General features: G+C 28.2%; 1 protein-coding gene across 2 annotated transcripts in view; it reads right to left on the minus strand.

Moving 5' to 3' along the window:
* Nucleotides 1-951: 951 nt before the first annotated feature.
* The window catches only part of LOC130666912 (plexin-A4), a 163984-nt gene continuing 140717 nt past the window's right edge, over nucleotides 952-24218 (minus strand). For both annotated transcript variants that reach the window (XM_057468237.1, XM_057468236.1), the window contains 8 exons: nucleotides 15315-16052; nucleotides 12057-12182; nucleotides 9257-11397; nucleotides 7302-7515; nucleotides 6354-6534; nucleotides 5059-5769; nucleotides 3921-4066; nucleotides 952-3831 (listed from right to left, as the gene is read on the minus strand). In XM_057468237.1, coding sequence (XP_057324220.1) covers nucleotides 3655-3831; nucleotides 3921-4066; nucleotides 5059-5769; nucleotides 6354-6534; nucleotides 7302-7515; nucleotides 9257-11397; nucleotides 12057-12182; nucleotides 15315-16052 — 4434 coding nt within the window. In that variant the 3' untranslated portion in view covers nucleotides 952-3654. The remainder of the gene's footprint in view (nucleotides 3832-3920; nucleotides 4067-5058; nucleotides 5770-6353; nucleotides 6535-7301; nucleotides 7516-9256; nucleotides 11398-12056; nucleotides 12183-15314; nucleotides 16053-24218) is intronic.

A 24218-nucleotide genomic window follows, 5' to 3' on the forward strand; every position in this document is an offset into this window, starting at 1 on the left:
TTATAATAAACGCGACAATTGGGATAGCCAGGTTTTATTTTTATTTTTTAATATTTTTTAATTGGAATTGGGGAGGATATGGAAAAAAGCTCGTCGTTACATGACAGTTGTCGTGAACTCAGGGGCCGTCAGAAGCCGCGATTTTTTTTTTACCTTCACATTTAATTTTTAAAAATGCGATACTGAAATTAGCCGACGTCTAATAATTTTTAGATTTTTTAAAAATGATAAATTAAAAAAAAATATATATTTTAAAAAATTGCACCTATAGCTTTTTTAATTTTCTACATATGCATAATTTTGGTTTTTTTTTTTCATTAATTTGCTGAAAAAAAAAATCAAAAAATTTTTAATTGTCTTCTAACTTCAGGATCATAAAAAAATAGTTGAATAAAATTAAAAATTATTTCTACTAATGTAACATTAATAATAAAAAATATTTAAATATTTTACAATAATAAAAATAATAAATTCAATAAACATTTAGAATATGCTTCAATGTTACATTAATAAAAATAATTAAATTAAGCTTTTGCACGAGACACTTTAGCAATTAAAGTAAAAAATAATAATAACAACAATAATAATAATAATAATAATAATGATAGTAATAATAATAACAAGAAAGAAGGCTGAGGAATCGACGGCCGGGGAAAGACACTTCGGGGTACAGACAGACACACAGACACATAAGACTAGGCTATTTATCAACTATCTATCTATCTATCTATAATAATCCCTATACTATATGCACATGCACACGGTATACATACACGCGACAGTACAATAATTATCATGATATGTATACGCATGTGCACACGTTGTTATTATTTTCAATCTTTATTAATTTCATCAGTTCGTTAATTCGTCATCAGTAATCAGCAATTGCAATCGCAATGATAATCATAATCATAATCATTTATTATTAAATGTTAATCTCCATTATTATTATTATTTTTTTTTTTTTTTTCATTTTTCGTCTTTTTTTTTTTCTTGTTCAATTACTCAATACAAGCTTATGCCCAAAAATCTACCAGAGGCACTTTGGGTTTATTAGTACCATTAAAAGTCGGCGTGCGCAAGGGGAGGGACACACCGCACATCTGATCCAAAGATTGTACGTGGCACAACGCGAGGACATTATTATTATTATTATTATTATTATTATTATTATTATTAATATTATTGTTATTATTATTTACCAAATTTATCCATTACTATTTCTTATCAATCAATAAGTAATGAGTAATTAATCAATACATTTTTTTTAGTTTTATTAGTCATTATCAACTTTCGTACAATATTAAATCGGTCTTTCCCCGATACGAGTTTCCGATAATTTAATCTTTAGCAACCTCGTAATATTTTTATCTCCAGTTATTACATGTCCAAATAAAATTTATCACGCTCTCCCTTATTATCCCCATTGTCTATTTAAATAATCTCGCTCGGTTTTAATCACTCTCTTAAACTCCCTCTCCACATCTAGATCTTAAATCATTTTTCATTTTATTTTCCAAATATTTTTGAGCAATAAATACTTTCTCCACTTACATGCACATTTTAAATTGACGCATTTGGAAAAAATAAAGTAAAAGTAAACAGAAAAAAAAAATAAATCAATTCATTCCTTCATAAATCCTTATTAAATTATAAACAATTCATTCATACCGATCCATTTGCACCGCGACTTTAATCGACAACTTACGTAACACACAATTGTTATGGCTAAATTTATTTTAATTTTATTACATACTGTTTCAATTTATATTATATATATATATATATATATATATATTTTATTTTACGTTTACTTTATTATTTTTTTTTATTTTTAATTAATGATTATCAATTCATATCAATATCAATGTATTACAATCAGACAATACTCAACAATTATCATTATTATTATTATAATTAATAATAATAAATATAATATATATATTACAATAATTAAAGAGTGACAACAATTAATGACGACGGAGGCGTTAAGCATTTTTTTTTTAATGAGAAATTGAGTGGCACAAAGGTGGTTTTAGAGATAATTTTACGCTGTCATTTGAAATTTTCATTATTATTACAATGATATTAATAATAATAATAATAATAATAATAATAATAATAATAATAATAATAATGATGACAATGACAAAGTTATTGATGAAAAAAAAAAAAAAATGAAATTATATTACGATTATATGGCATTTTGGGGGACGTTTATAAATTGTCAAATGGGAAGCACGCACACTCGTCACAACCGTCACACTATAAGTTGGTCTCACACGTGACCATCGTCCACATAATTAATACCTATCAAATAATACACGTTCTTGTGTCACTGAATGACATTATTATTATTTTATTCATTTATTTATTTATTTATTACTTTATCGTTTCGTTCTTCATCGAATGTGTGCGCGTCTATTTATAAATTACAATTAATTTTATATTTATATTTATGGATGTACGTATATATATATATATATAATATAATTATTATAATTTATAATAATTATGTATAATATTTATATCGCGTAATATATTACGGAAGGGTAGACGTATGTATTTATGTACGTCATACCGTCATTATTTAAGTATATATACACATATACATATGACATTCATTGTATATAATATTTATATTTATATATATATATATTTATTTATTTATTTATATAAATTACTTTAGCTAAATACTATAAATTAATCGCAATCCGCGAAGACCTAGCTGTTAATATTTAATAAATAATAATTATAATAATAAAAGCTGGGGTCTTCGGCTATTTATTTATTTAGCAGTGGATGGAAATGTTTATTCGTTTTAAATTCGACACTTATTATTTATTAAGGTCGTCAGTCGCTTGTTGGGCACGTGGCGCGGATCGATCAATTATACATTTACAAATATATCGTTGAATATTGTTCATTCAAACATTATTTTATCAATATATTATTGTTATTATTATTATTATTATTAATAATTAGTTTATTATTTTGTTTCGTATTTATTTTAAATTATCAGACGTCTTAAGACTGCGTGTCCGCTGGGCCGCCGGAGTGAGCGTTTACTATTTTAATTTAAATAATTTAAAAACAACAAACAAAATAATATAATAATAATAATAATAATAATAAATTATCCTATTGCTGTCGATAATTATTTTGGTACTTTATATACATAATAATCTGGTAGTGCGATGATAAGTCGCACATTCCAGCCAGCGGCCTACCCGAAGACTTATTTATTTATTTATTTTTTTTTTAATATATATATATATAAACGTTGCTTGCACACTCATTCATATATCCTATCTAATTATATAATTATTTTGTTGAGTTGTCTCAATAATTTAAATGATAAATCGCGAGTTAAAGTCTGTCGTTTAAAAAAGTTAACAAAAGAAAAAAAAATTAATACGAGAAAAATAAATAAATAAATTAACATCGCGCTGTTATGATTTAAAAACTCTTTTTTCTTTCAGTGTCCAATTAGGCCAGTTGACGTGGCATTATTTTTAAATAGCGGTATTAATAATAATAATTATTAAATATTAAATATTATTAGTAGTAATAACCAGCCAGTGGCATAACGACTCAGCACGGCCATTCATGTCGAAGAGGCTTTGTCGGATGCTTGGTTGGAATCACAGGGCATCAGGGATTAACATCCGCAGCCATTATATTGTGCACCTGTTCTAATTTATACGCCAACCTCTGCTTCTGTGAAAATTCATCCTCTTCAAGGGTCACTATTAATTGCTCGTTGTATTTACCCGCATACGTATACAGCTCGTACAGCGCGCAGTTGGTATTAAATTCCGTCGTGTGTGACTGTAAATATATCATAATTATTTTTATTATTATTATTATTATTATTGTTATTATTGTTATTGTTAACGTTATTTAAAAATAAAACTTACCCTCGACTCTTCAGCCAACATTGCATTCATATCCTGATCGGATATAGCTGGCATTATTTTAATATCCGAGTAATAACGCTCTACCCACTCTTTGTACAATGGAATGTCTTTTGCGTAAAGCAGCTTTGAACTCGGTGAATCTTTACCTGTAATTAAAACAATTATTTTTATTTTATTTTTTTTACTCAGTGATTGATTGTTAATTTAATCCATTGAGATTAAATACTTTACAATTTAAATTACTTTTATAGATTACGCTTCAACTATTGGTTTTATAGACTTTTATGAAGACTATTTAATACAAATTTATTTTTAAAGGTAATTATTCAAGAGACTGATAAATTTTAAATATTAAAATTATCTTTATCTGCATATTTTTTATGGTAATTTATTGCGGTTTTTATTAATTTTGTTTATATTTATCAAAGTTATTGTTGACTACTTCCGGTGTATTTTTCTTGTTTATTTAAATAGAAACTTCCGGTTGAGTTGTAAAAATGTCATTAAAATTTATATTTGAAATTTCAATTGCGATAATTAATAAAAATACTTTTTAAATATGAAAATATTTTTTTTTAATTTTAAATTCTGTAATTTTTTAAATATTTTTTTCATAAAAAAAATTTGAACTTTTATTAGTTTTTTAAAAAAGTATATTGTAAAAAAAAAATTCTATATTTTAACACAAAATTGATACCAAAAAAAAATTTAATATAAATATTAGGAGTGTGCAAATAGTTCAATCAAATTATTCGATTCGAACTTCGAATTATTCGAAAATTTTCTTGTGAACGAATCAAAATAGTTTTTCTAATAATTCAAGTTTTTGTCAGAGGTAAATAGAATTTAGATAAAAATCTACGAAAAAATTAATTTTTGTTACTTTAAGAACTAAGCTCTTCATTGAATATTTGAAAATTGACCAGAATTTTCTCGATTCAAATCGTGTAATTTGAAAACTTGTAAATAATTCCAAAACTTTTAAGTAATTTAAAAATCGACGAGTCATTTGAAAAGTTACAAATGACAAATCATTTAGAAAAAAAAAATTATTTATAATTTAAAAAGTGATGATCTTTTTGAGAGAAAAATAATTAAATAAATAAAATTAATATAGATAATAAAAAAAAATATTTACCTAATCTATGATCAGACGTTGAACAACTGTCCATAAATGTTTGTGCGACGACAGACAAACATGAATCAACAATATTGGATTTATGAATATCAAATACAAAATTAGGGTTTTTAATAAGATTAACCCAAAATCTTAATGGCAATGAATTACTTTTCCACGTGTGTACAACCTCTGGATCCGATATGCCGTGATGTAGTGCTTGATCATCAAGAAAATCAAACATATATTTAATAGCTAATGGCAGTGCAGAGCCACGATGTGCCGTACTAAATATAGTCTCGAACAAATCGTCGACAAACTTTTGGAGAGTACCCTTTGTTGCTAATAACCTCGTTAAATATATTTCCGATACCATTTTATTACCACGTTCACCTTCCTTCTGTGCATCTGTGTCGTGATGTTTAACTAAATGCCAAACTTTAAGACCACCGTCGTGGTCGTGGTTTAATGGTGATGTCGCACGTGACAAAGGTGGACTTGCGGAGCTGAATTTAGTAAGATTTAATGTTTCATATTTGTGTGATTTGTCAGTCTTCTCGGATAATATTGAGAGGTTGTAAATAGACGATTGCTTAGATACTAAGCTCAGTGATGCACTATCCGGTACTCGGTAATGATTTAATGTATTTCTTTTCTTCCATTCTCCTTCTGTTTTAGTGGTTGAGTCTTCGTCATATAGAATTAATCTGCCTGATGCTCCTGTTCTCCATTCTATTTTTATTTAAATTACAAATCATCAATTATTAATAAATCAATTCATGCAAAATTAAAAACATGCCGTAAAAACTTTTTTTTAATTTTTTCATTTGATAAAAAAAAAGTTAATTCTTTAAAATATTATAATTTACCCTTCAATTAAAAAAAAAATTGAATTTCTAGCTGAAGATTAATTTTAATTAAAAATCAATTTTATTTTTTGTAATAAAATTAAATTTACTACTAATATAAATGAAAAAAGCTTAATTAAAATTTTTATAGACTCAAAATAGAATTAATAACAAAATATCGAATTTAAACAACGAAAAAAAAACCGAGCGCTCAATTTTTTTTTTTTTTTTTTTTAAATTTAAAGAAAATAATTTCCTTGGCATCAAAAAAATAATTGAAAAATTTTTTCTGAACATCGTCTTTAAAAAATAAAATTTATCTAAATTTAGTCCGTAATTGAATTGAATCATTAATTTAAAAGCCGAAGCTTTAAAATTCTGCGTCAATATTTTATTAAATTACCGATTGTTCAGACCAAAAATAAGTGATACCTATTTTCTTTTTTTTTTAATATTTTAGAAACAAACCTAGGTCAAGATCTTCTTTTCTAGGGCGTTGGCTGTAAGGTGTAGCACGATAAATAGTATCCAGTGCTTTTTCTTTTACTTGAGAAATGGTGTCGCAGTCAAGTACTTTAACTGGAACATTCTCAGTACTTGGATCCAAACCACTGAAGACTGTTGTTTGAGCTATCGTTACATAGACAGTCTAAAAAAAAAGTAAAATGATTAATGCAAGATATTTAACGGCGACACGCTTAGATATTCATGGACAAAATATCCGCAAAAAAATATCCGTTGATAAAAAATCCATGCGACAAAATGTCCATCAGACAAATTATACGTGGACAAAAAATCTGCAGGCAAAATATCTCTAAAAAAATTTAATTGATCAAATATTTGTCGATAAAAATTGGTGTGACGCTTTTTGGGCACAAATTCGTGAAAAAAGGTCACTATGTTTCACACTTTTTTGTGTATAGACATATTTTTGTAAATGCACTCACACAAAGTTCGTGAAAAAAGAGCGCTATGTTTCACACCTTTTTATGCATGTATCAATTATATGTATTTTCGCATTAAGTATTTAATGAATTAAATGATAAATGTTTATAAAAATATGATTTTAATAACTTTCTTTTACTGTTATTTTAACTATGAAAATTTTGATATGATGAATTCATATCTTTGGTATGTCCATTTTCAGGATATTTTGGCCGTAGATATTTTATTCATCGGATATTATTTCCGCAGGTATTTTGTCTGAGGATAATTTGTCTTGTGGATATTTTGTTGCGAATATGTTGTTACGCGACCTATTTAACTTAGTGCATGATCATGTACTTTGTTTAATATTTAAGGTAATATAGATATATAATGTCCAGTATATTAAATTATTAAAAAGTATTGAAGTTTATATAGTAATTGATTAATTAACTTGATGAATAATGTAATAGCTTGAGTAATATCGCTTACCATTGCTTTAAAGTCAATTGACTGTCTTATAAGTTTCTCCTCGGAGAGTGAGTATCGTGCTTCAGACGAGATAGCGTCCACAGGACCCTTGTCAACCTGCTGCTTCATCGCACGGAATAGCATATAAAGTGGTTCGCCAGCGCACTCGCGCATAAATTTATACAGAAGAAAAGTGAACCAGGCGGAGAGCATTTTTTCAGCTACACTTTCCGTTCTGTGGACAAAAATTTAAAAAATAAAACATTTTCTTTATTATTTATTAACTTTCCCAAGTTAATTAAATGTTACCGAGCGTAACGAGATATAATTTAAAAAATTTATTATTTTTTTTTTTTAAATAAATGCACAAGTAGTTTTATATATTATTTGGTTTGCTATTTAAATGTCATTGTTTATAATTTATTTTCTTGTTATGGACAATTAATTATTCAAGTATAAAGTAGTAAATTATTATGATAATATTTTTTATGAAGCTAACAAAGAAAAAAAAAATAATAAACGGAATTAAAATTACTTCGGTTGCATGATAATAAAACAAAAGATTTTTCCCTGTAAAGATATTTATATTTCAATCCTATTTTTCATAATATTTTTTACACAATCTTAATTATAAGAGTTCATGCATAATAAAAAATTATACAACGACTTTTTGTTATGAGTTTTTAAAAAAAAATTAGTAACGAAAAACTTTTAGATGTTGAATAATATAAATAATGCAGAGAAATTTCTAACGAAAAAAATTTCAAACATTTATTAAAATTAATTAATTGTTATTAAATATTAATTGAGAGAAAAGTATGTAATTGCTGTTATTATATTTAATTAATTGCAGGTGAAAAAATGAAAGTTAGAAGTTAATGGTTGGGTAAAAAATAGTGTGTACTTTAAACGCTTGTATTTAAATAAAATTATATATTCAAATTTATAAAGAAAAGGAAAAAAAAATGTTGACAATTTAATAATAAGAATGATTTTTGATGGAATCGTTAGAAATATTTCGAAATAAAGCAGTATAATTAATTAACACTTAATTTTTTTCGGCGTGTCCGTAATGGAACATTTAGAAGATTCAAAATTTTTTTTATTTAACATAAAAACTATATATATTTATTATAAGAAAAAAAAAAATTTTTTTCGAATATTCTAAAAAAAATTTTTAAGTGTCAAATATTTTAGATATCATTAAAAAAAATTATTTGAAAAAATGATAAATGTGTTGGTCAATAATGAAATTTGATCATTGAAAAAAAATATAATTATAATAATAAGAGATAGCCAAAGATTAAATAAAGTTGATTCTTAAATGAGTGTTACCAATAAAAATGAACTAAAGCTATGAACTCTTATTTAACTTAATCAGATTTTTAAATTAATTGTGAAAAAAAATACTTGTTGGAATAGACTTCAATAGCAGTTGAAATAGATTTATTGAAACAAATTATCCCAAAAGACCGAATTAACGCGAGAGTTAAATCCAATTCATGAGTTTGTAACTAACGAATGGCCAGTAGTTTAAACAAATTATCGAATTGAATCAGATTTATACTTATCGAGAGTAAAACCTCATAAACTCCAGCAATTTTGAACTTAAAATAATTCTCATCTCTAGTTGTTTTTTTTTTTTTTTTTAAAGCGGGTAAAAAGTTTAAGCATTAGAAGTACACTGTAAAAAATAACGGTGTTAAAATGAAATAACACCGGTGCAGGCGGTGTAATTTGGCGGTGTTAAAATACTGGTGTTAAATCGGTGTAAAAAAAAAATTTCACGTATAGAAAAGAGAAAAAAAAATGTACTACATATAAAAAATATTCACAAAGTAAAAAGTCTTTTTTCTGAAGAAGCAAAATTTTGTGATTTTAAAACCATTTTCCGTTAAAATTTTTTTTTGTCACTTATACTCTTCAGCTCTAACCCCTACAATTAATAATGTATCATAAATATGTAAAATTCTTACCGTCTGAGCAATAATTTAGGGTGGCTCTTTCCTTCCATGCACTTTTCGATGAGTTCAGCCAGCAAAGTCTTCAAGATGTCTGTACAATACTCCATTTTACTTTGCAATGTTACCATGATAAGGCTAGCAACATTAACACGATCCCGCATCGAGAAATACCGATTGCTCTCTAGCGTACGTACAAATAACAGTAAAAATGTTTTATTCATAATAAGCTGTCCGAAAAGTCTCAATCCTTTTTCTTTACGTGACAACTCTGGTCTGTCCCACTGGAGCACTACATGATTTTCAACATTCGGAAACAATATTTTCATAGTATAAGTTCGGTAGTCCAAGAATGGAATACCCCCACTGGTAATATCACCCGTCAAATCAGTCATTTCAGTTTGTAATTCAGCAAATGCTTCCTTGCACTCAGCTGCTACACGTAATTCAAGTATGTCCATTTGTTCCTGCATATTTTTCAATACACGATTACTTTCCGTAGATTTACGTCTGTATGCTATCAAAAATGCAATGAATATAATTATAAGTATCACGATAGCAGCAATAACACCAATGAGTGCGGGTTTAGATAGCGGTCCATTTAATCCAGCCGGTAATGCGTAACTCAGTTTGCCGATTTTAAATCTCAATGTATTGCCAACAATAACAATAACCTCCGGTAATTCTTGTTTATCAGGCAAACCTTCGGCATTTAATGCTGGCGGTTGGGAAATTGGAGGTTTGCATGTTAATTGTTGTCTTGACAATGATGTTACGTTACAATACGTACTTCCAATTTGTACAATAACATCAGATTCCTGACAAGCACGATCAAGATGTTGTCCATTAATTGTCAAATAGTCACTCTTGTAGTATTTAACTTCTTCATCAAATTTATCGTAGATTGGATTTGGGTATAGTAAAAAACTATTTTGTAAAACGCGTGATAAATTTTGTACACCAGTGACATTATCCATACGGAAACCGTATTCTAACATCATTGGCTTTTCAGCATCAAGTACCACGTGCTCCGGGACTTCTATTGTCGGAGAACAACATTCCATGCTTGTTTGACTCAATACATCACAATGTGATACAAACATTTTATCATCGTAGTAAACATACATTTGAGGGTTTTGTATGTAACCAAGATTTTTACCGGAAACAGACATCTTTATACCGCCCGCTGGAATACCCTTTGGAATTTTCATTTGTCCTGCAACGCCACTTCCGACGCCCTTTATTGTCGGGTCATCAACGTACTCGAAGAAACCATTGTACGTACGATTACGTCCGTCAAATGTTATTAATAGCGTGCCGTTACGGTTAATATCGCTGGCACTTGTCATACAAAGTGTCTCATTAGAATCAGTACTTATTACAAAACAAGGTAACTCGTCAATCATAACTTTTATTTCACTTCCTGCATTCATATAACGTCCTGTTATTTTGATAATTGTCCCGCCACTTTTGGGTCCATATTTTGGGAATATGTTTGTTATCACAGGATTAACAAATTGATAATTATGACGTGATTGACCACGGAAATTTTCAATTTTAACAATAACTGGACCTTGTTTTGGTTCCTTTGAACCGGGTCCATCTACTCGGCAGGTTATTTGTTTTGTACGAATGTAAAGACTCTCGTATGGCTGACATGGCATTCCGGCAACGCTCACCCCGGCATAAATATCATTGAATGTTTTACCGAGATTAATACCACGTATTGTTATATTGGTATTGCCTTCCCATGGTCCCATCATTGGTTCGAATGAGTGGATTTCGGGGTTTGGGCATGTCATATTTCTGTCCAACCATATTCCAGCACCACGATCGCACTGTTCTTTAACTTCACAGCGATCCGAACTCTGACACCATCCACAACCGTATTTTGGTGGAATTGCTAAACACATACCACAATTGTCGGCCATGTCACGACATCTATAAATAACTACGTGAATATTGTCTGGATTGTCGAGGGGTTTAGATCCGCCCCATATTACGGCAAAGGGTACTGTTATGTTGGGTGGTTTTGAACTGTACGAAAATTCCATTTCATCACAGAATATTGTGTCGGCTCTTAATTTTGCATTAACACTTGTCACGCGGCCTTCTATGTTGAATTGACAAACGAATCTTGTTTGTATGATAAATTGCTGTTAAAAAAAATTTAATTATTAACAATAAATATTAAAAATTTTTTAGATTTTAATTTCTGATTACATTTTATGACTATTACAGTTTTTGAATCTGCTCTAATATAAATTACAGATATATTTGTTCCCAATATAGACTAATTATCTAAGCTATGGAATTTAATCATTAAATACCTATACAATAGTTAATAATCTGTATAAACCGAATAGTACACTGCGATATTGAATGTAATTGTGTACAGAGTTCAAATGCTAAGTAAAGATAATTAAATTTATACTGTAATTAATTAGTATTTTATAAACAAGTATAATTTTAGTATTTCTAATGCTTTCGTAAATATGAAACGTTTGCGAAACGTCGGCGAAAATCTTAATTTGAATCCAGCAAATATATGAAAACTAATAATCGTTACTTTAATTCCGTATTGTAACTGCAAAAATTATAAAAAGTTTTTTTTCTTTATTAAAATGAAATTTCACGAACAGTTTTAGATTGTGACTGAGAAAAAAAATAACTTTCGTACTTTTTTTTGTAAAAGAATTTGAAGTGAAAACAAGCTTTTTAAAATTTTAAAACGTAAATAACTGCAAGTAAGAATTATCGTAACCTAATATTGAAAATAATTTTAATTAAAAAATTTAGTAGAATAAATACTTACTCCAATGATATGAACTTGGACAGATATCGCTTTTTTAACTCCAGAAGGCACTAATATCTCCTGAGAACCAGTCGCATTTATTGTAGGACAAAATGCTGGACCACTTCTGTAACTGGGTCCTACTCTCTGTAATTTTAAATATTTTTTGTCATTTATTTTACGTGCAAATAAATTATTTTAAAATAAATTTACTGATCACTTTAAAACTCTATTTTTTTAAATAGCAATGAAATAATGAATAAAAATTATAAGTTCCTTGTATTTTATATGAACGGACTTATATAAATATAATATTTAAATTTAATATATTGAATAAAAGTCAGGAAAAAGTATATTTTTATATTTAATTAAAACAAAATTGAATTGTCATGTTATTTAAATTCATTAAATTATTAGCTATAATAGAAATCTATATTTAAATTTTTTAAAAATTACAATTTCATATTATCGAGAACCTGTCATATTTGATGTTAAATTAAACATATGTCATGTAAATTTTTTAATAAAGCCCGAGGTAAATTTTTTTATATTTTTATTAAAATTAAATATGGAATTAATTATCTACAAAATTGAATATCAAACGAAGCTTTAGTTAAAGAATTATAATTCAATATTTTATTAAAAAAAAGTTTTATTATTTTCGAGTAATATATTGTGAATATTAATTTTTTTAATGAATATGTAAAAACAATAGTGATATGTATATTTGTACTCAGTATAATATAGTTCAGGGGATTATTACTGAAATTACGTGATGCATTTTAATAACCAATGCACTTAATTAACACGTGATACTTCCGACACAAATGTATACAAAATGATCGAGCTGTTATTTACATTTATTTGTTAAATGTTAATTAATAAAAAAAAAAATTTACGCTATTAAAAATTTTTTTTATTGATTGTTTTTATTTTATTTTTAATTTTAATTGAAATTTAGACATTTCGTTACTAAAGATAATTAAATAAAATTCTGATCACTACAAATTGAATTTATGTTGCACATTTTTTTTTTTTAAATTTAATTATAAATCCTTTTCTGCCAATCAAATCAAAGAATTCTGTTTATTTTTTAATTAAAAATTGAAAATAAATATTTTCATTAATTAACTTCAATTATGACTTTTTTATATATATTTGTATAAATACGTAAAAAAATTTTGAATACATATTTGTTATTGAAATAAAAAAAAAATTGAGTAAATATGAATTGAATAGAAATTAACTTTTTGAGAAAAAAATAAAAATTCTGGGGCTTTAAAAACATAATTATGTATAAAAAAAAAATTATTTCCATTGTAGGTACTGGCATAATGTATTTATGAATGTAATTACTTTTATGGAAAAAGTTTAATGAATGAATAAATAAATAAAGTAAAGAGAATATACGCATTTATATATTGCCCGAAGTATCCTAAGGGCGTATACCTGTCGCATATGCATTTATAATTTTAGTCACGCGATTTATATTCAATGATTTAAGTAATTAACTATTCTATTGCATACTTTAACCAAGGTTGAAATAACAATATACTTATAAATATATATTGATGAAATTTATATACAACGAAACAATTATTTTCATTTATTTTAAAATACACGCGACTATTCACATCAATCGCATCAATTGTCGAATGGAAAATAAATTTTTTATTTTTTTTATATTCAAGGAAATTTATGAAATTTAAGAAAAGTATTAATTTTAAAAATCAAAAGAAAAACAATTTGATAATTTTCTAAAATAATATGGATATTATTAAGAAAGTGTTTATTACTGCTAAAATTTATCTGGAGTTGAATTGCGTCTAGGTAGTGATAAGGTGTGCATCGTGTGTTTTAATGAGAGTAACGTTTTTAATAATTTCGTAAGTTCTGATAGATTATTAACTTGGAAAACTCTTTCAATGATTTGGAAAAATTCTAGATTTAGCTGAAAATAAATGAGTTTCACTCCGCATAGTGTTTTTTGTGCTGAAATTTACGTAATTCAGAGGCTATTTCTTGCGAAAAAGTAAAGTTAGTTTCAATTGCGTGTACATTAGTCCTCCGAGGGTCAAACAGATCTATTTACTATTTATCATTCGAAATGGATACAGCGATGACTCCACTAACCTAAAATTTATCAGGAGTTGAATAATTTAATAAATATAATAATTTTGTTCTTGAAAAAATTTTTGATACAGAAATATTTTCATTATTGAATTTTTATTTTTTATTTGAATTGAATTCAAGTTGACAACAAAGATATATCGATATCTTTTACTATTTCAAAATATTCATTAAAAAAAAACCCTCATTAGCCTAATGAATTTATTTTGTAGCTTCATTTATTTTTGAATGTGTAATTTTAAATTTTGGTTATTATTTTTAAAAACTTTATTTATATCTGCAGTTGGAAAATAAAATAGTTTATAAAAATGAAATAACTTTTCCCATTGTTCGGAGTATAAGTAATTATGATACAGAAAAAACTTTTCTTCTACTGATCAAAAATGCGTAAAAATTGTATAATAAACAAAAATGTTGGAAAATCCAAAAGTGCATACCTCCATCGTTCATTTTCAATCATTACTTTTATTTTATATAATTAATTTACTTTTTTATATTATGAATTTTTATTCAACTTTCATATTATGAATTCCATTTTTTATTTCTTATTTTCAGTTTAATTTTTTTTTAAATATCCCGTTTTTTTGTCTGAAATGTCGCTATATTTTAAATTTTACTGTTATGCTAGTGCTGCTGCCAGTAGTTGATGGAGAGAAAAAAGGAAAAAAATAATAACAATAGTAAAAATAAAAATGTTAACTGAACTTTTCATGAATAATCAGTTTTACGTTTTTTAATTAATTATAATTAAACTAAAAAGATTTAGATAGTGATTTTCTTAAGGTTCTTGTGATAAAAAATACAAAGATAACAAAAAAAAGTTATGCCGATTAATTGTGTCTATCGGAAGTCATCGTGTTTACTAAGTTTCATACACGACAATTGACATCTCGTGTCTCTGGGATTAAAATAATTTGTATTTAATTAATGGAATAATCAATCGACTTAATATTTGGTCGAAATTATTCTTAAATAAATTGTCCTTGTAATAGTATACTATTTAACTCATTTTTGTCTAATCCGAAGAGTGTAGAGATAATTTAATATGACTGAATGAGTCGAAAATAATAGATTGATCAGGAAACACTCGCAGCGCTTTCACGCTTGAGGTGTGCAAAATAAAATAATTATATGATATATAATACTTACACTAACACCAGTTACAAGAATATCATTACGGCAGTTAGCGGCAGTGTCATGTGTACATCTGTGACCATCAACACACCAATCACAGGGAAAACTTGAGGAAACGCATTCAGTACAGGATGCATAAGTATTACAATCAAAAAATGTGAAATCAGTAGTTACAAGATCCGGTCCATTGGTCATTCTGACCGACAACTTGGCCGTGAAATGATGATGTCCAATGGGTATCGAGGGCAATAAATCTGTTCTAGGTGTTGTACAGTTAACACCAAATTGTTTTCTCGTAGCATTAGTGATGAGCGTTTTATCAAGGACTGAAAATGCGCATAAAAATTCACCACTGAGCGTTGGTAAGTTGTCAATACTCAGCTCAAGAGTTCTCGCAGTTGTTTTTTGTAATAATTCTGGTGTAACAGATGTGATTGTCGTACACTTGCCACTTTTGTACGAAATCCAGTAAAGCGGATCTTTGGCAGCATCCTGACAGTCACTTCGTAAATTACATTTGTTCTCCAATGAACACCATCCGCAATACGGATCTTTTGCGCCCAAACAGTCCCAACATGTTTTATAAACCGAACACTCTTGTACTTTAACTTTAGATATTTTCTTTTCTGTCAGTACATAAAGATGCATCGGAGGTTGTTGGGAATCAAACAGCAGGTCAGCATTTACCGTTGAATTTGTATCGATCTCCAAATCTCCATATTCTTGCGCAACCAATGCACTCTCTACTACCACCTGCAAACAAAACAAATAAAACAGTTTATTTTAATTTTATAATTACGTATATTTTTATACTTAATTATTACTATTGTTGGTAAACTTTTATGCTATTCTTATACTAACAAATATAATTCCTTTCGCTTTATAAATAATACTAAGTCATTATTTTTATTATTATGTTTATTGCAGTAACAACAGTAAAACTTTATACATTATAAAGTTATCTATAGTAGTTCAATATTTGTTTCATGTATATGTATATGTAATATAAATACATGTAAAATAACAATGCAACAGGTTCTAAAGAAGGACTATCGACCCAGCGATACACTAAACAATAATAAATAATAAAAAAAGAATGATAAAATAAAATATTGTTTCAATTTTATCCATTTACAATCAGTGATTTGTTAAAATTTAACTGAGCCGCAGGACTTATGGGCAACAGTTCAACGGCATTTACTAGACGCATTTGTTTGATAGTGGTTTAAAAAAAAATATTAAAAAATCTTTATATAGATACATTTTTATACATATATATAAATGTAGTTGCTCAATCATAACGGTATTTATTGACTCGATGAAACAAAGACCCCAGTATTTCGTAACCCTATTTCAGCATAAGCAATATGCTATAGATATTTATATACTTGTATAATATATATATATATATATATATATTTATAGAAATTTAAAGAATTGCCTTCGCGCTCAGAGGAAACAAAACGCCCCGGGAAAAGAAGTGAATCGATTCGGCTGATTCGTAGATTTGTTGTTTCTCTCTGTGTTGTACCTCAGAGAGTGAAGAATTACAGGGTGAGTTGACAGTAAGAGAACTCATGAGTGAGAAAGCAAATGTGAGTTTTACGTGTTGAGTATAACAACAACAGGAACAGTACAGTTGCAGAAGTCCAAAGGGACTAACGACGGGGACGGCATTGCGATGGTGGTGTCGTGTTGTCTGTGACCGCATTCGCGCACCCCTGGGTTCTAGCATTTTTCTTCTTTCACTCCTTAAGGACTAAACTACGTATAGTTGTACTACTGAATACCCATCTATCTTCAATTCCACACCCTGCATGTTACATCACTTGGTATAGAAGGTGGAAGTAGAAAATTCCAAAGTTTCTGTAAAGCCAACTAGAGGGTGGAGAGGTGGAGGGTGTAGAGACACACCAGCCATTAGTGGAGACGAATGTTTCATCTTCAATGTCTGTGTGTGTATTATATATATATATATATTATGGTCTATATGCCCCTCTAATTCCCTTGAATTTGAACAATAGAAACTGCGAACGTAGAATTCTATCGTCGATGTAATTCCTAGGGGCGCAGAGATAAAGATAGCCATAGGAAGATAGAGGGAAAGAGAAAGAGAGAAAGAAAGCAGACAGTAAATCGATTTGCAATAATTTGCCCGGACGAGAATACACCAACTAAAAGCTATAGGGATGTGTGTATGTATTTGTATGGATATGAATTCATATAACCTGAATATGTAGTATATTTTATATAGATAATAATATACACATATTGAATTTATATGCATATGTAGAAATATTCGTGCACATATAAATATATAAATGTATGTATGTATGTATGTATATATATGGATGTATTGAGCAGCGAGCACGATATTTTGTGGCCGATCCAACTGTAGTGACTCATCCAGGAAATGAGATAATAATATAATGAGTTGTAGAATATATAAATCCGTTGTGGTGGTAATTGTCATTTATCGTAATAAAAATTTTTTTACTCATTTTAAAATGTCTGGCATTCTATATATATATATATATATATATATATATATATACATCTACTTAACACTGCCATTTAGTATTTAGTTATATATATTGTGGAGAGATTGATATAAAAATATTATTTAATTAATGGACGGACGAATTGAATCGACCACGCGGGTGGGATTAAGACTAATCTATATAACTGTACATTTATAACTAATATTTATGTGTATGCATGTGTGAATATATATATATATGAATGATAAAAAGAGTGGTAATAAAAAATGTAGACAATGACAATAATAATAATAATTCAATATCGCGTGAGGAGAGGTCATAATAACTGGCGGTCTCACGTCGAGATCAAAGTTCTTTTATTATTTTTACTATACTATATGTATTCTTTATGTTACTTCTAATAAAAATAATAATAATGTATAAATCTGTGCATGATTATATTTGTTGTGAATTTTAAATGCTGACGTGACTGTTGGAAAAGATTGAATTTGCGGTTTTAGGGTAGCTGATGATGGTGATGAGGGAATATCAAATAAGTGGAGATGTGGGTCGCCGGGGTGTGCTATGGAATGTGATGTAGTTTGTGGTATGTGGTGTGTTCTCATACTTGCATGATTGTTGGTAAAGTACGGTAAGAGAGTTGAGATAAGAGGAATAAGAGAAAAGAGAAGTAAAGAAAAATAAATAGTGGGACAAGAGGTCTGCTATGGTCTTACTATCCAAGCAAATCTCAAACGATGATCGAACTCTGGAAAAGGTCAAGATCGAGAACAAAGGGGATCATAAGCTCGGTTATACTCGGTGATTTCTTCGGATCTTGTGTAAATATATGCATAAAATGGTGCATGAGTATAATATAAATAAGGAGAGAAGGCAAGTCAAGAATGCAGACGAGAATTGAAATGTTAACTGATCAAGATTCCACACTGGGTTATTTAATTTAAGTGGAATATAATTTTAAGTATTAATTTTATTAACTTTATAAGTTAGTTTATTATCATATTAATAATAAAATTCAATGAGTACATTATCTGTGGGGTTTGCGCCGTTAAATCCACTGTGATTTATCTCAGTACCTTACTTAGTAGTTATTTAAAAGTTGGTTGGTTAGATGGTATATATCAAAGTGCATAGTAATAAATAAAATCGGAAAAAAGCTTAGAGTTTACAAGTACAGTATATATCTATATATATAAATAAATAAATGTTTGTATCTATAGTACGGCGATTCCACGCCAATTTCATCGGGAGTCTTGGACGATTAATAATGAAACGCCACTTGCAACGGAAGGCGCAGCGGGACGTCTTAATTATCAGGATGGTTGGTACACGCGGTGAACGATTGACGGGTAAAAGATGTTGTTTGTAGTGGATGATGATGATGAGAAAGAAATCGTCAAGATTCCCGCGTCGACTACCGAGGACACGCCGCTGTAGTACAAGTACGTTACAGTAAACCCAAGCTTTTATATTTATATATATGTGCGTACGAACTATTTATATCTTTTGTTTTGGTTTATTTAAAATCTGTCAACGGACATTGCTACTTGCAACCGGAAGTTACAAGAGATTCTTGGATCTTGTTAATCACTGGGATGAGATTAAATTATATTTTAAAATAAAAGTTTATTGATTTTTATCAACAGTTAACTCTTATAAGGTCTGAGTGTTTTAAAAATAATTGCATGAGTGTAAAGATGAATTATAAAGTTAGCAGCGTGCAAATGTAAGAGGATAAGGATGAATAAAATGATAAAGAAATAAAAAAAGAGGGAAGGTAAAAACTAGATGTTTGCTTCGAGATTCATTTAACTGATCGGATAGACGGGTAGAAACGGGAGGTTAAAATTCTCTTGACGTCTTAATTAAGGTCGAGCGGAGTGTCTCGACCAAGCACTCGAGATGAGTTTGTCAATGAAAGGAAAAATGAAGACTAAATCCTAGGCTATCTTCTTTACTTCCTCTCCTCCAGCTTCAGCTCAAACTCCGGCTCCTCAACCTCTTCCCTCTTTTTTCTTCGCCATCTACTGCTTATACTGCGCCTTTTCCACTATAACCCTGTCCTCCCCTGCTATGCTTGGGGATGAACGCCAAGTACTTATAGCTCTTTCTCATCTGCAATTTTCTCGTAGGCCAATTAATTTCCCCTCAGGCAACGCCGGTTCGAGTCAATCTTTTTATTCACTCTTGCGGACCTCTTTTACTCACTAACACTATCACTGTTTACTTGTTTATGAATAATGAATAGAAATAAAAAAAAAAATTAAGTACGAGAAGGATAAAAAAATAAAAACTGTCAAGTGAAATAAAAATAGCAAGTTGCCACTATTCAAATTTTAAACGTCTAATCTACTTAACTCAGTGTACTCTAATGAGCTTATGTTTATTTTTTTAATTTCTTCTTCATTAATATACACTACATAAACATAAATTCATGAATATTAAGATTATCTTTTTTAGCGTTTATAACCGTGTAATTAAATAATTTTAATCTTGCTAAAATAAATTATTATTTAAGAAAGAATGCAACAAAAAATTTATCTCATCAGAAAAATGTATTTTTTATTTCAATCTTGATAAATTAATCACGGATTTAACGATTTAATCATTTAATAATCATTAACGATCGTTAATTTCATTTCATAAAAAAAAATAAAACAAATAAAACGTAAGAAATAATGTAACCGTGTGTAACTAAAACGATAAGCGCTGAGAAATAGCAACGAATTTTCTCCCAGTCATCAATCATCCGGTAAAAAAAAATTGATAACAAAAAAAATATAAGTGATGAGAAATAAAGATAGGAGTCGCCGATAAAAATATATATATATATAAAAAGGATGTAACTTGGAGAGAAAAGTGGCGCGTGACGTCAAAACATAATACCAGCAATTACGGTCGTCGGCAATCGCTAATGGCATAACCTTATTTATATGCCGGATTTCCAATAATGCAATTCATTAGTCCCGATACTGGCGGGTGACCCGCAGAAAACAATAGCTTATTCTCAACTACTCTCCGCGCCTATTTTACCTTCTACAGTATTCGCTTTTATCCTCTTCATTTACTACCATACATCCTATCATCCCTATGACCCTTTTACTTTGCTGGTGTATCGGCCCACAAAACACCAAATTACCTTTACATGGCTTTAAAACAGCCTTTATCTTTTATCTTTTACATTTAACTTGTTATCTTTATAACTGATTACCTTTTAACGCATTTGGTGGTACTAACAAAATATATATGTATGGATGTATGTATACATATACATATGCAGTTGTATTTATAGGTAGTTAAACTAATGTAAAAGTAAGAGTTGTTCGGAGAATAGAGAAAACGAGTCAGGAAGCTTCGAGGACTTAAGTTTCAAAGCAACGCTTCCGGTGGATTGTAGACAAGTGTTGTGCTCACGGCAAGTTGTTGTACTTGTTTTACTGAGTAAGACTACTGCAGGGTGCAAGAAAGTTACTAAAGGAAAATGCAATAACTAAAAAAAATAAAATAATAAAAGTAATGCACATGCTTTTATGTTTATTGATTTTCACCTAAAAGATTTACGATTAACCACTTTCTGTTACGTGCTACTGGTCTTATATGCATTACTTATAAATTTATCTACAGATATGTATATAAATATATGTGTATATTCATTTCGTGCATACGCTTTACCCTCGGGAAATTGACATCGAGAATGAGAGACGGGAGAATATAAAGTCCGGCACACTTTTCATCTACGCGATCTACGTGTCATTCTAACGATCCCAGTGGGAAATGACTCTAAACTACACGATGCAAATAATTTTACCTGAGACAAGAAATAAATAATAAATATAAATATCAACAAAAAAAAAAACGTTTCGTTTAAATAAATTTTTTTTTTATCTAAAGTATTTTGTAATGAATAAGGAACAAGTCTGCTCGTGTGAACGCAAACACGATTTAATTCGAAATTCAAAATTAATTAGTTTAATTTTTGTTGTATTAACTTCAATATGTTAGATTCATTTATAAAATTGCTAAGTTCGAACATGTCAGTGCGTATTATAAAAGATTAGGTTGGTTAAAGTTAAAAACGAGAAGAGACTTTTTGATTGTTTGCCTATTTTACAAAGAAATACATTTGAACTTTAATCAACTATTTAGATCAAAATGAAAGTTTCTGCCTGTTTTGTTACGTAGGGGAGATTTTAGGCAAGATTACTTAAGAATACCAAAATGTAGATCAACAATATATGAAAACTCGTTTTTAATTCATGGTATGCATGTATGCAATTCTTTGCCGCCAGAACTAACGACAATACAAACTTTTGTGAATTTAAGATTGCTTGTTTTGATCATTTTTTGAATATTAATTATTAATTAATTAATCTTTTTGTTAAAACTGTAAAACATACACATGTATATATGTATTTTATTAGATTTTTTGTATTTTTTGATGGTCCTCTGGGAGCTACGGCTCTAGAATCAAATAAATATATTTATCTACATTCTGAAATATGAGCCTATAAAAAATTGTTATATAAATTTCTGTCATTTAACAATAATTTACGAATTTATGAACGGTTTAGTAGTATGGTTATTCGGTACCTTTGTCTTACTTGTCAAGTGCAAGCAACGCCGCGTCATTCAAAGTAATTAAAATTGTTGGTCGTGTGAAAATTAACTGTCGATAAGGTAGAAATTGTATACACTTTATTGACTAAACAATTAATTAAGGAGGGTCGATAGTTATTTTTGTCCGATCTTTTCTCTCAAACGAAAACTCTGAACGTAAAATTAGAAATGAGGCTCGATGCATTTCTCTACAATCTAGCAATCTTTGTTTTCATTTTTCAAAACTGTTTATTTGTTCAAGAAAAAAACCTTGACAAAGATTTCATTTACTGCGCAAGTGCAACAAGGACACTTCCATTCATCTATTTGTGATAGGGAAAAATGAGCGGACCGTAACATTTTTCTCATAAGTTTGATGTTTGGACTTGAAATTTTTTTCAAAGTACTTTGTGATATTTTTGTGAAGAAAATTTTTATAAATAAAAAGATGTTTTCTGATGGATTTTTTCTTGTATCAATTGAGATGTACAAAGGAATATTTACCAGAGATAGTTTGTTTGAACGTTAAATATTGACGATAAACAAGAAAGAAATCATGGAAAAGCTGGATATATTTATATTTTATAATTCAACCGAAATGCATATGATATACTTGGATATTAAAGACATATAAATGAGGACAGTGATATCGTTGTCATATATCCTTTGAGGTAACTTTCAAAGTCATGTCTCTTACCATACATTTATCTCTTGGATAAACGACAAAGAAAAGGTAAATGTAAAAAAATAGTAAAATAAAAATGAATAATCAAAGAGATGGGTAAAAAATACTACCAACTTCACTCTGATATTTTATATTTTGTTTCTATAGAAACATTTTATCTTTTTGATGAAAAGCATTGATAGTTATCGAAATATCATATTAACTTTCAATCTTGTTACGTTCTGTTTTAAATCAACTTGAAAACTAAAAAAAAAAAAACTACGTAAATTCAATTCAATCTATCCGGCCGCTATAATCTAACTTCCGGTTTCATATACCAGCCGGAAAGAAAAATAAAGTGCAGTTTTTTTTTTTTTTTTTTTTTTTTTAAATACCTATTAACCTTAATAGTCTAGTTACTAAATGTAATAAAATGAAAATCTAGTTCTCTTAGAATTTATTATTAAAAATTAATAAATTAATTTTATGAGTAAAAGTCAATTTTAAGATGTCAATTAAAAGAGCCATAAAAATTAACAACATTCGAAGACAGTATTTAAGATAATTTTTAATTAATTTATACTCATTAAATTAAAAGTCTTTTAATAGACATTAATAATTTAAAAACTACAAAACTTTTTGACGCAAGACTTTCACCATTCAATGCAGTAACGTTCAAAAAAGATTTTAGGCTATTTACTATTTACTTCATGCATGTTTAATTTTTTTTTTTAAATTTGTTTCTATAAACTTATTTCAATTGAATAAAAACAAAAAATACCATCCGTGTTATTTTTGTGTTCTTCATTTTCAAGAAAAGAAATCGTATATAATTTATTTGTTTATTTTTAATAAACCGAAATATTTAATTAACTAAATGTCACTGCGAAATAAATTAAAAAAATAAAACGCAGATCTTCGTAAAATATGAACTAAGAACATAAATTTAAGGATGAGTATAACGTATGTACTAAGAATTATAAAATTAGCCAAGTTAAATTGAAAATCAAATTACTGGCGAATTGGTTTTTAATAAATCTTTAGAATAATGGATCTACAGGAATTATTATTATTTGAAATTTAATTATCAGATGATCAACATCTGTTGAATTGCAATAATAGACGGAAGATCAAATTAACAAATTTTATACTTTAACA

This window comes from Microplitis mediator, chromosome 4, assembly GCF_029852145.1.
Source record: "Microplitis mediator isolate UGA2020A chromosome 4, iyMicMedi2.1, whole genome shotgun sequence".
In the NCBI taxonomy this organism is placed as follows: domain Eukaryota; kingdom Metazoa; phylum Arthropoda; class Insecta; order Hymenoptera; family Braconidae; genus Microplitis; species Microplitis mediator.